Consider the following 13,191-nt stretch of genomic DNA (forward strand, 5'->3'; position numbering starts at 1 on the left):
AAGGAGTTTTAGTATATAGCATCCATCCAAAATATTCAAGTAAATGTAGTTAATGTTAGTTTCTTGATTTAAAATATATAAAATGTACATTATTAAAAATATTTTTTATCATCCTAAAATAAAAAAAAAATCAATTAGAGTTCAAATAAAAATCAAATGATGGAATTTTTTGAGTTTATTTATACTAAACTTCAATTTGTGGAAATTAAATATGATAATAAATGACATTGTAAGGGATATATAGGTAATTTGGGTTTGCTTAGTCTCTTTGGCATCCTTTCGTGGGGCGGCAGTAGTTCTCCTAACCGCCCGTTACATACATCTCCGTCGATCGAAGCCTTCAGCTTCGCCGTGCTGTCGAAAGTGGTGGTTTCGATCGGATCCCAGTAGGAAAAATTGCCTTTCTCGGTCGGTTTCGAGGAGTTTGGACTTGTTGAGAGGTTTCGGATGCTTCTTGGCATGCATCGGAGTCTGGATTCGGTGATTCTGCTGTGGTTTTCGTAGATTGATGAGCGATGGAGCCTCCGCAGGGGTTTTGGGCGACTCTTTGGAGTTGCCTTCGGTTCTTGCCTTTCTTTCTAGGTTTACTGCTGCTGGGCATCATCAAAGGTCGGTTTATTCTCTCCCTCTTTACTTTCCTCTCTTATCGGTCCCTATTTTGTGGGTTCGCAAATTTTTTGGATTTTGGAACGTGTAGACTCCATAGAGTTCATTCTTTAGTGTTACTGCTTCCATTGATTGATGATATGTGGATACTTTCCCTTTGATCTTGATTTTTGAATGTTGTATCCGGTTATGCTAAATTTGGATGAGTATTCTCCTTTTTCTCCTCACGCTGAATGGGTTTTTTGCTTGATAAGATGTATGAGGGTGCTAATTGTACAACTCGATGCATGATCCTTGAATGATTTGGTTTGGTTCTGACTGCAGGAATCTCCAAGATGCTTTTATTGTGTTCAGAATCGTTCTTTAAGTATTACATAGGCAACTGATCCATCAATTAAGTTGTATTGACAAACAAGCAAACAGGCCTGTTTCCTGTTACTCCATATGTGGCTTCTGCATAAAGATCTTCCAAACATCTATATTTACCTCTTTGTCTGATGCAATTGTCTATGTACAAATATTCACCAAAGTACTTAAGTGTTTTGAAAATCTTAGTACCCAAGATTCGTACGGAGCCTGCTTCTAGATCTCTATCTTTCCGTGATAAGAAGTAATTTTAGATAAAACTTTCTTGTTGAAGTAGTGCTATCGTCTCCTAATCATGTGAGGACACTTTCATGCAAAGAGTGGCAATTTGTTTCGTGAATTCTAAGAACACGAAACCTATTTATACACTGATTTAGTGAATTTAGGTGATTTTTTCTCATCATTGACTCTTTTTCAGGTGCTTTACTTTTCCCATTTGTATGTCTTATCATGACATTAGGAAACTCAGCCATCATTGTGAGTCTCTGGCCAGTACATGTAGTTTGGACTTATTACTGCATAGCAAAGTAAGTATCTTTATTCACTTTTAGATCTCTAAGTATATTTTTATTCTTTGTAGCAAATTAATTACCTCCATTGATTTCTTAAAGGCAGAGCCAAACAGCTTGGGCCTATTCTGAAGCTTGTTCTTGCACTTGGTGTATCTGTCATCTTGATGTTGTGGCCGCCAGTTGGTATTTTTGGGAGCATCATTGTCGGAGCAATCTATGGTTTTCTAGCTCCTATCATGGCTACCTTTGATGCTGTTGGTGAAGGAAAAGCTAATAATCTCATACATTGCTTTTTGGTAAAGCTGATTTTTCTTGGTTGTGAATTTCTATTTATACACTTTCTACCTGAATTCTATCATCATACTTTTCCAAATTCTTTTCTTGCCAAATATATCCAGGATGGAACTTGGAGTACTATCAAAGGAAGTTGTACAGTGGTTAGAGACGTGAAAGATATTTGCTTGCACTCCTATTTCTCGATCATGGATGATCTTCGTCTTCATGATCCTCCAAACGGAGAGCCTTATGAGATCAGGTAAGCTGTGTATTCATTTCTATAATTCTGTGCTGATCACTCAATCATTGGTTTCAATTTTATCAAAAACCTTTAGTACGTTAATTTTTACAATTTTTGTTGACATGATATATAGATAAACTTATATTTCTGCTTCCAACCTGGAGACTATAAAAAAGGTGCAGCATTTGTTCCTTTGGTTTGACTTTCATATACTCATGGTTTATATGCAGTTGTATCGTGACGACTCTTTTAGCAGTTGAAAATGATTGCTCTATCTCCATGCAATCTGTGAAGCCCTTGGATTATGTTTGTCATACTTGATGCTGAAAAATTTTTATCGTGAATTTAAACATTGGTTTGGCTGAGCATAGGTGATTCATTGGACCTGATCCATTTTGGGTTTACCAACCTATATCATATGACGATAATGTGGTTACTCCTAAACTTTGAACATATATAGTTTGTTGGATCAGCTGATTAAAATTAATCTGCTTGGTAATCCAGATTAGGATGAGCTTTCCTGATCTTTATTCCACTAAGAAATTTAGAACCATTGGCATTTCACAAAATATCAGGCAGGATTTGATTGTCTAGACCTGGTTGGCTGGGAGGAAGAAGAATAAGAGTGGAGAAGAGGGAAGAGGAGTATAAAAAATCTAACCTGCAAATGCCTGCCCTATATTGCTGTTGGTTAGCTGCTGTCACTTCTTGAATGTTGCTTGTCTTGTGATGCAGGTAAGAGAGAGAGAGAGAGAGAGAGAGAGAGAGAGAGAGAGAGAGAGAGAGAGAGAGAGAGAAGGAATATTTATTGATCTTATTGTATTTATAGTGTGGTTTATGACTATAAATTTTCATAACATAGTTGAGATTGTATTCTCAATTTTGGTGTCTTGGACCGTATAACTGAATTACCTGGGACTTGTAAGTATTGAAAAGTGGAAAGAGGAAACCAGATAGTGATTCTAATGGTGATAGAGGAATCCCAACATCTATGCTTGCTATGGTCTACAGGAGTAGCAGTGGCAGCTATAAGCCATCAGTGGATTTCCTTCACTAGCTTAAAGTCTAGAGCATTTAACAACAGCCACCTCTATGATGTGATATGCGATGAATATATTTAAAGTCCTATTTGATTACGTAAGATTCTCACTGATGCATATATCATAACAATGGGATGCATTCGAAATCTGAAACCAAAAGGGTAAAATGCTTCTCCAAGTAGCTAGGTTCATGATAGAAGCTTTGCATGTCAGAGATAAACTTCTCAACTATAGATAGAGGCCCTGAAGGTAATGTTCTAGGAAAGTTAAACTCTTCAAAATTTCATCCGTAGTGACTCAATATTAGAACCCTTCTCAGTCACCAATATTTTATATAGATGAAAGTTGATGGCTCTTGCTTATGGATAAGATATTTCTGGAAAATGAAATGTGAATGGTCCACTTTCAATAAAAGCTCACATGATGTATTTGGCAGTGAAGATGATTATAACTGGTTGCCAACAATAGTTGGTCCTTAAACAATTAAGTTCGAGTATCTGGCGAGCAACTTAAGCAGGCAAATCAATTTGCTATAGACGTCATACTTCATGCTCTCTTTGTTTTCCTTTTTGTGTGCATGTGTGTCCATGTGTGTACAACTTTGTGTATGTGTGTGTGTGTGTGTGTGAGAGAGAGAGAGAGATAGAGAGAGAGAGAGTTTAAGCTGATGTAATTATGGAGTAGTCTTTCCAAATTCCCCTAATCATGGCAAAAGCTTTGGGGAAGAGAAGGCTAAGAAGTCATCGTAGGTGGAGCAATGTTGATCTCAACCGTGTAGATGACAAACTAGTCGACAGCCACAATCCTTTGATTGTAGTCCTTTTTACACCACCCCATAATGGAAAAACTATCATCCTTTTTGCTTGTTTGTCAATATTAAACCGGTAAATGGTCTGACAGCGGCATTCTGGCTACTTTTTCTCCATTGCATGAAAACATATACCTAGTGGATCATCTTCTCTTTAACCATGTTTAACATTGCAATCATTTTCTTGACCTTACCGTGAAGTCTAATTAGTTAAATTAGTGAACTCAGTATATTATTGTGATTTGATAATTTACATTAACATTTGCCAGATTGCGTTACATTCCGGGTGCCTGTTTGGCTGGTCTGCTTGGAGTCATGGCTGATGTGCCGATGATCTCATTGATTGCCATTTGCAAGAGCCCATACATGCTTTTTAAAGGATGGAGGCGTTTGTTTCATGATCTTATAGGCCGAGAGGGCCCGTTTTTGGAAACTGCATGCGTCCCATTTGCTGGTCTAGCCATTATTCTCTGGCCATTGGCAGTTGCAGGAGCAGTCACGGCTTCCATAATATCAAGTTTCTCTTTGGGTGCATATGCAGCTGTTATAGCATACCAGGTCTGAGTTGGTTTTTTTGCTATATATTTTCTCTTAGAAAGTACCTACTTGCATCAGTTTATCAAGTACGTAGCATGTATTACCAGTAATCAACAATGTATGACAATGATTTCCATTTTCTTATTATACTACAAAAAGAATGTCTCACATATTAGATAATGTTCCATGATTTAGTTCCTAAATGCCTCAGGAGACATCAGTGAAGATGGGGCTAGCCTACATCATCTCTTCCATGTCTATGTTTGATGAATACAGTAATGATGTACTTGACATGCCAGAAGGATCTTGCTTTCCCAGGTGCTACATAGTATGGTCACTCATTCCTTTCATGAAGCATCATTTTAATCTGAAACTTATTGTTAATATTAATCTTGCTAGGTATCAATACAGGAAGAAGGTACCACAGCGTGCTACCTCTTTTTCCAGACCTGTCTCTTTTCGACGGGAAAACCAGGATGCAAAAAAGGCTCCTTCACGTGCGACGTCATTTAAGAATAGCATACTTGAATTGAATCCTTTGAAGGTAATAAGATTCTAGATGTAATAACTTGTCGATGTGTTCTTACAGATGTTAGCTAATGTTATGGGATATAAGAAAATTGTTTCTGCACTCTAGCCCAGTGTCTGGAAGGTCTGGATGGATCCAGTAAGATTACATATTCAGGACATAGACTTTGATTAACTTTACTAATAGCAAATGGAAATGTACAACTCTTTTGATAGACAGGAAGATAATATGTTACTGTCCCTTAAAATATAGTGTTGGGTATGCATTTATTGGGTAGTTGTTCATTAACATGTTATAGCTTATTTGTACCTTTGAGATGAAACTTGATCACTGTAACAAAGTTTCCTTTATTCTCACCCTTCTCATCATTGTAGACTCTAGGAAACTTAAGGGTGTTTGTTGCATGAGTTTTAGTTGCAATCATGATGCTATATCTTCCTGCCTTTAATAATTAGCTTTTTGGGATTATTGACATTGCCATAACTTTCCTTCGTTCAGGAAATTGTAACCATCTTTGGATGGTCAGGTTGAAAGTTGATCGTAATTTTGTTCTTAAAATCTTTCGGAGAGCCTACTTGTTATAGTCAATCATGTTCTACAGACAACCTATACCATTTGGTAAAAGTCTTTGACAATGACAAATGACAACAGTGATTTATTTCAATCCATATTTGTGTTTCCATTGTCATGCGTATAGTTTTAAATTTTATTAGGACTATTAATTTTCCATATGTTTCTTTGTGTTCAGAACATGCAACCAAACTTTGAGATTGGTGAGAGCTGAATGACTATGTTCTGTGCAGTTACTTGATCATCTGTTCTCGGAGTGTAAGCGCCATGGTGAGGTTTTGGTCTCTGAAGGAGTAATAACACGAGAAGACATTCAAGAATCTAGGTCCAGTAAAGGTGGTAGCAGGATAATAAGCATCGGTTTGCCGGCATACTCCATACTCCAGGCACTGTTACTTTCAGCAAAGAGCGATACTGATGGTTTAGTTTTAAGTAAGTACATGAAGGGTATTGCATCTCTTTGATGCTCAACAATAAAAAATAAAAAAAAGAGAGAAGTTTGTTAGATTATTTATTTATTTATATGATTGATAAGATAGATGGTATAAATAATTACAGGTGACAACACTGAGATAACCACTGAAAACCGGCCTAAAGATACAATCTTCGATTGGTTCTTTGACCCTCTGATGATCATTAAAGAGCAGATTAAAGCTGAAAAATTTACAGAAGAGGAAGAAATATATTTGTCCAAATTGGTGCTGCTGCATGGTGATTCCAAGAGACTGAAAAACCTTAATGCTCAATCATCATCTTCAGATCAGAGAAAACGAGCTGAAATTGATGCCCTTGCTCGGAGGTAGTTGAATTTATATGGAAAACCAAAGCATTTTCATCTATGTTGCTTCTTTGTTTGTACTTACTTCTTGTTACGGTATAAGGTTGCAAGGCATCACCAAATCGATCTCAAGGTATCCGACAGCCAGACGACGTTTTGATGATCTTGTGAAATCTCTTTCGGAAGACCTTGAGAAGAAGTTTGGAAGCAATCGATCTGCCAATGGGTTTCAAGAGAGTCAACGTGTACGAAGTGGTATTTTCCGAATTTTTAGCCAAAAGTCATTTGGCTCGGATACAAGCACCAAGGGCCATCATCAAGAAATCCAAGAGGTTAACAATGGCTTTTAGTTCTGTAAAACTTTTCTACATACCTCTTAAATTTAGAAGGATTTTTCTCAAGTGTTTTCTATGTGGATAGATGAGGAGATATTGATTGATGAACTGCTAATGACATCATATGTCATTTGATTGATGTACCATTTGAATGAAGATGTGCCTGTATAGTCAGGAAGTTATTATTACTAGGCAACGAAAAGCCTTCGTTTGCCTATGACTGATGTGTCGTTAAATATTGTGATTTGTTTTCCCATATTTTGATTGAAGATTCCATATGAGGATTTGATTCCTGTCTTTCATAAGTTTGAAATATATTATAAACCATAATATGCATATGGAAATAGATATACATGAAATTAAATGTGGTTTAAATAGTAATGTGTTTTAAAAGAAGTTGTAGCCTAATATTCTATCTCGATTAGTTTGTAAAATTAAGATTGATGAGTGTATTATTATTAACTTCAGTTTAAAATATTTTAATCAATAATTTAAGTAAAATAAAGTTAATAAGTCAATTATTATATCATTTGATCACACATCCCATTTTATATAAAAATAAATTATTATTTTATTATTGAAGATATTTTTTTAATCTCTACATTTAAATCTGCCTTTATAATAATAAATATTTTTAAAATTAAAAAATATTTTCTTAATAGAGTCACATGTGACCAAAAAAAAAAAAAAGTCTCTTCTATCTAAGTCGCATATTTGCTTCCTCTAAAAGTAAATATAAAACATATACAATCTTTAATATTTGTAAGATATATAAATATTAATAATTTAAAAATCATTAAGATGCAACACATCTCAATAATATATATAATAATCAAATAACAAAGACATACATCATATTCGATGATTGTACTCTCTCAATAATAGATAAAAATATATATTATAGATTTCTCCGATAGTAGATGGAGTAGTATTCCTCACTTACCCAAGTGGAGATAGGTTCTTCCATGAAGGAATCGTTTAACCATCACGTTTAATAGTTCGTTAATTCTCAAAGGAAATTACCCTACCTATTATCGATAGGAATACATAATCAACCATAATCATTTATTTATTCATGCAAGCATTCAAAATGTAATAGGATAGAATTTTATGAGGAACCATAATTAATGTATGATATGCTAAATTATGTTCATTGGCTCATAACTTAATTTACTGGTTGCATATCCAATATGGACCACTAACATAATCACATTACTATATAGTAACAATCATATTAAAATCAAAAATTAAAAAAATAATAATAATCATTTCTAAATGATAAATTCAAATAAAACTTTCAAAAAATAATAATAATCATTTCTAAATGATAAATTCAAATAAAACTTTCAAGATCATTAAATCATACGAGGCAGCAATCTCTCAATAGTCCTCAATTAACCAAAATCTTAATTAGAATAGCCTAATAGTCCTCAATCAACCAAAACCTTAATTAGAATAGCCTAATTGACTTGAACCAAGTTGAATTCAATTAGGATCTAGTAGAACTATTCTCAAATCCTTATAGAATCGGTTTGGAATAATCTTAACTAGTCTAATTTAGATTTGATTAATTTTAATTAGGTTATATAGATTTGAACTAGTTAAATTGGCTTAGATTCACCGTAAACCGACTTGAACCGATCAAACCTATCTGATTCAATCAATTAACGAGGTCAAACTAATAAAAAGATAGAAAATTGGATTATGTCGTATACTGATAGCCTAAACTAAATTGACCCACCTAACTCTTGGATGTGCCACGTGCACCGCATATGCCTGTCCTACGTAATAAGTTAGGTTGAGGTACAATGGACTAGATAGAGAGACTATGATATATTTAACGTCAGTCGTATAGTTAGGTGAGCATAACTTCACAAGTTGGGCTAGCCCATATGACTAGGCACAACCCAACCCATATAGCCATATATAACCCAACTCATGTAAGCAAATACGATCCAATCCACGTGGTCCAATACAACCCAGCTCATGTAACAAGACATAACCCAACTCATGTGACAATGTATGAAACAACACATATTGTCATATATGACATATCCTATGTGGCTAGGTATAACCGAGCCCATATGATCAAGTATGACCCAACCCATATGGCCAGATATGGTCCATCTAATGTGCCTTGTATGACCTAACTCATCTAGTCAGTCACGACCCAACTCAAGTGGTTAGACATTAACTAACTTACGAGCCAAACGTGGCCCAATTAAGTACAACTTATGAGTGAGGTTTAGCCCAACCTGCAAAGATAAACTCGCCTAATTATACGACTAGCGCTAGATACATCCTCACTCTTCTATCTAACCTATTGTACCTCAATCCAATCTATTACCTGAGATATACATGTGCAGCATACATGATTCATCCAAGACTTTGGTATGTCAATTTGGTCTATGCTAATATTACGTGACATAATCCAATTTTCTCTATTTTAATTGGTTTAAGCTCATCAATTGATTAAATCAAATAAAATTGATTGGTTCAAACCGATTTAGAGTGATTCTAGATCAATTTGACTAGCTTAAACCTCCATAACATAATTAAAATTAATTAAATATAAATTATATTAATCTATGGTAATTCCAGATAGATTCCATAATGATTTGAGGTTGGTTCGTTAATTGAGATTTGTTCAAGTTCTTAAGCTATTTCAATTATGGTTCTAGTTGATTGAGGACTATTGAGAGGCGAGAGCATCGTATCTTTATGATTTGATGGACTTAAAAATATTATCTAAATATGATATTTAAAAATAATTATTAATTTTTTTATTTTTTTAAGTATGATATTGATGTGATTGTTACCTGTGACTCTGTAATGATTATGCTAATAGTCCTCGTTAGAAATATAATTTATGGAAGGAGTTATAAGTCCATCACAATGTGAAGTCATCAATGGATATAGTCTAACAGATCATACATCAAGCATGGTTCCTCATAATATTTTATTATACTACTTCTTTGATGCACGTATACATGAATAAATGAATATAATGAATGATTGTAATTGACTTTGTATCCCTACCAAGGATAGGTAGGACAATTCCCTTCAAGGATTAGCGGACCGTCAGATATGATGAATAGACAATTCCTCTATTTATTATTGGGATGAACATGTCTCCACTTAGACGTCCACTTAGACGAGTGAAAAATATCATTCTATAAAATATACCTCTTCATTCACCGTTGATAAAGTACACCAATATACATCTTTGTTATTTAATTATTATGTAGGTCATTGAAATGTATTGAATGAGACTGATTGTATAAAAATTAAAATATGAGGAATTTGCATGTGGCTGACATCTAAAATAATAGGTATTTGCGTAATTGCTTGAACTTGAACTTCCATGCAATGTGATCAATAGAAAAGCTTTGTGAGACCTGAAATAACATAAGATGCTTCTCAAGTTGATAAAGTAATTTTGGGACATCTTAGGATGTTGTTACCTGTTGTACATTATGGAGAATCATAGTTTATCTTAAAGCTGTATGTGATAAGAGATTAAGGGTTAGAACAATCCAGTCAAAGAAGTCAAGTCCAAATAAGTTGGACTACAAGAACAGAACCCATTTCATAGGGCTACTTGCATTCTTTACCAAACAAAGAATAATGCTCTTTCAGAGGACTAAAATTGTAACTGGCTTAGGATAACTTATACCAAATTATTCCAACACTGAACCAAGCATACTCTAGGAGATCTTAAAATTTCCGAAAAAGGATAACAAAATCATTAGAAACCTTACTAAAAGAATTCATTTTCGAAGAAAACTACATTTTTTAAAAAACTAAGAAAGAAACGCGCTAGGATGCTCAAACATCCTGTCAATGCTTGATTAAACTTACAAAAAGCTACTGCATCATTCACATGCTCACTTCATAACAGTTATTTACAGAAAAAAATGGTTTCCAATATTAAAGACCTCTCAAGAAAAATCATACATCGAAAAATATTGTTTAGACATTGATCAGGAATTGGTGTAAGTCAAAAGTCCAGAAATTTCCACATAATACTTTGATGTTAAGTTCAAGAATGCAAACCTAACAATGAAAAGCATAAGAAATTCTGCAAATAAACTGCCATTAAGTTCTTAGAAAGAGAAAATTCAGGAACATCAGGCAAAATGCATATGTGAATTCTGGTTAAACAATGCGGAAAAAGATTCTATTTCGATAATGCATCTGGAAAAATTTAGATATACACTTTTGCTTTTCCTCTCTATAATGCAAATGTGAATTCTGGTTAAACAATGCGGGAAAAATTATATTTCAATTGATAGATTTGGACATGATTAAAACATTGCCGTAAACAACAGATGAGTTTCGAAAGTCTCACAGGATATTATGGAGATATAATTCCAAATGCAATGGATATCAACTCATTAGACAGGAGGAAACCATCTGGATCACTGAGCCGAATGGATGCAACTCCATTACCCATTTCATCATTATCCTCACTCATCTTCAACTCAAACTCAGGGTAAGACAACATATTTCTATCATCATCCATGACAACCACATGCCCACTCTCTACATGCTGCCTCAAGGCTTGGCACAAAGAGCGTGCCAGGCTCTTCCCAAAGCATTTTGCAAAGCCCCTCAGGTCAAGACCTTTTGCCGTTCTCAAGGACAGCATCACAACATCCATTGCCATGTCCTTTGTGTCGACACTGATGTCCTCATGAAGCACTACCAATCCATCTTCCAACTTCTGCACCCATTCCTCGTACTCCTTCAATCTTCTTGGCCTTGAAAACCTCACGCCATTGATGTAGCTTGCAGATCCAAGGCCAAATCCATAGAAAGATCTGTTCAGCCAGTAGGTGAGATTGTGCTTGCACTCATACCGATCCTTGCAGTAGCTACTGATCTCATAGTGGCTATAACCTGCCCCAGAAAGCATCCGTGAAGCAGTCCTGTAAAAATCTGCCGACTGCATCTCTGTTGGTAGAGGAAATTCTCCTGGAGTATACCTGTAAACATGATAACTCATTGTGACAAGCATATATGTGCATCTTTAAGCACAAGATTGATGTTTCAGTATAATACAGCAACATAAGGGTCTTCATGAATGTACTGATAGGTTAAAGAAGGATTTGCTTACAAATGACCAAACTTGGTGCCTTGCTCAACCTGCAGGTCGTAAACGGAGACATGCGTAGGACGAGCATTGATGGCACAGCGCAAGCTCTCTTCCCACATTTCTTGGGACTGATGGGGCAAGGACGAGATGAGGTCCATGCTCCAATTCTGCAGCTCACTGCAGTCGGTGACAATCTCAATGGCTTCATAGACATCCTTCAAGCCGTGGGCTCTCCCGCAAGCCCTCAGCAGCTCCTCCTGGAACGCCTGAACACCGAGCGACACCCGGTTCACTCCCAGCTCAAGCAGCCGTTCCATCTTTTCCTTATCAAACGTTCCAGGGTCCATTTCAATCGACACCTCCGGGCTATCGCACATGCCAAATCTCGACTTCAGCGCGTCGAGGATGGACGAGACGAAGCCCGGAGGGACTAGCGACGGCGTGCCACCGCCGAAGAACACGGTCTCGAGGGGCGAGCAGTCGTCGGACCAGGCTCTGGTCGCCGCAATCTCGCGGAGGAGGAGCTGCACGTAGTTCGAGATTCTGGGGTCGGTGTCCGGGCGGTGCGGCGTGGAGGAACCGAGAGCGATGATCGGGAAGTCGCAATAGTGGCACCGCTTGCGGCAGAAAGGGAGGTGGACGTAGGCGGAGGTGGGCGGGGGCGGGGGTGGGGACTGGGCCGAGGAGGAATATTTACAAACAGGTGGTGGACGCGGAAGGTACGCCCTGAGGGCGAAGGCTTGAGCCGGTGGAAAGGGAGATGAGACGAAGAAGGGGAGGAAAGTGGATCTCAGCATCTACGTACTAGGGTTTTGTGAAGCTTCAAGCATCAACAATGGCTATATATTGGATGCAGAGACAAAAGGAACCGATTTGGTATAGAGAAGGCCAAGGAAGAGACGCCTTAACTTTGAGAGTCTTTTTCTCGGCTTGCAAAAAGGATAAGAAGTTCGCACAAAATCGTATTATATTACTCATTTTCACTGGGATTTTTTAAGGTGTCATAAAAAAAAAATTATAATTTAAAAAATACTTAAAAATAATAAATTTGGATTAATTATAAATTATTCTTATAGTTACCCTTCTTTAGTATCCTGATTTCTAAACTTTAAAATTTTATTTTGAAGTCTCTATAGCTACGAAAGTAAAACATTTAACTCAATTTAGTCCAATACCATCGGATTGAAAGATACATGATAGCAGCATGTGTAGAAATTAAAAAAATTAATATGTAAAAATATATTTTTAATATCCCAATTACATTTTCGGTGGTAACTGATTGCGACATCATTGGGGGGTGCGAGTGGTTATGGTTAGCGAAAATGACGCAATGATCGACGAAAACGCTAGGGACTTTTGCGACGAGAAGAGGAGGATGAGGAGAGAGAACGATGACAAGAAGTGAGGTAAAGGAGAGGAGAAAAAGGACGATACAGATGTCGATACTTTCCATCTACATCAGTGTCGATATAAATGTAGATGTCAAGCGACCCTT

General features: G+C 36.3%; 2 protein-coding genes across 4 annotated transcripts; one reads left to right on the top strand and one right to left on the bottom strand.

The window, feature by feature from the left end:
• The first annotated feature begins 293 nt into the window (after positions 1–293).
• Positions 294–6,854, top strand: LOC135620070 (uncharacterized membrane protein At3g27390-like). 3 transcript variants are annotated; one of them, XM_065122681.1, is made up of 10 exons: positions 294–609; positions 1,391–1,499; positions 1,588–1,780; positions 1,883–2,019; positions 4,119–4,407; positions 4,598–4,704; positions 4,786–4,930; positions 5,719–5,917; positions 6,044–6,284; positions 6,367–6,854. In XM_065122681.1, exons 1-10 carry the CDS (start codon positions 516–518, stop codon positions 6,611–6,613), a joined length of 1,761 nt encoding a protein of 586 aa, XP_064978753.1. In that variant the 5' UTR covers positions 294–515; the 3' UTR covers positions 6,614–6,854. The 3 variants fall into 3 exon arrangements, with proteins under 3 accessions (XP_064978753.1, XP_064978754.1, XP_064978755.1); XM_065122682.1 differs by having other exon boundaries at positions 4,798–4,930; XM_065122683.1 differs by having other exon boundaries at positions 591–609; positions 1,584–1,780.
• A 3,996-nt stretch (positions 6,855–10,850) lies between these two features.
• LOC135620071 (uncharacterized) lies at positions 10,851–12,629 on the bottom strand. Its single transcript, XM_065122684.1, has 2 exons — positions 11,718–12,629; positions 10,851–11,586 (listed from the first exon to the last, which is right to left on the bottom strand). Exons 1-2 carry the CDS (start codon positions 12,491–12,493, stop codon positions 10,956–10,958), a joined length of 1,407 nt encoding a protein of 468 aa, XP_064978756.1. The 5' UTR covers positions 12,494–12,629; the 3' UTR covers positions 10,851–10,955.
• Between the last annotated feature and the right edge of the window lie 562 nt (positions 12,630–13,191).

Source organism: Musa acuminata, chromosome BXJ2-8 (assembly GCF_036884655.1).
Source record: "Musa acuminata AAA Group cultivar baxijiao chromosome BXJ2-8, Cavendish_Baxijiao_AAA, whole genome shotgun sequence".
In the NCBI taxonomy this organism is placed as follows: Eukaryota; Viridiplantae; Streptophyta; class Magnoliopsida; order Zingiberales; family Musaceae; genus Musa; species Musa acuminata.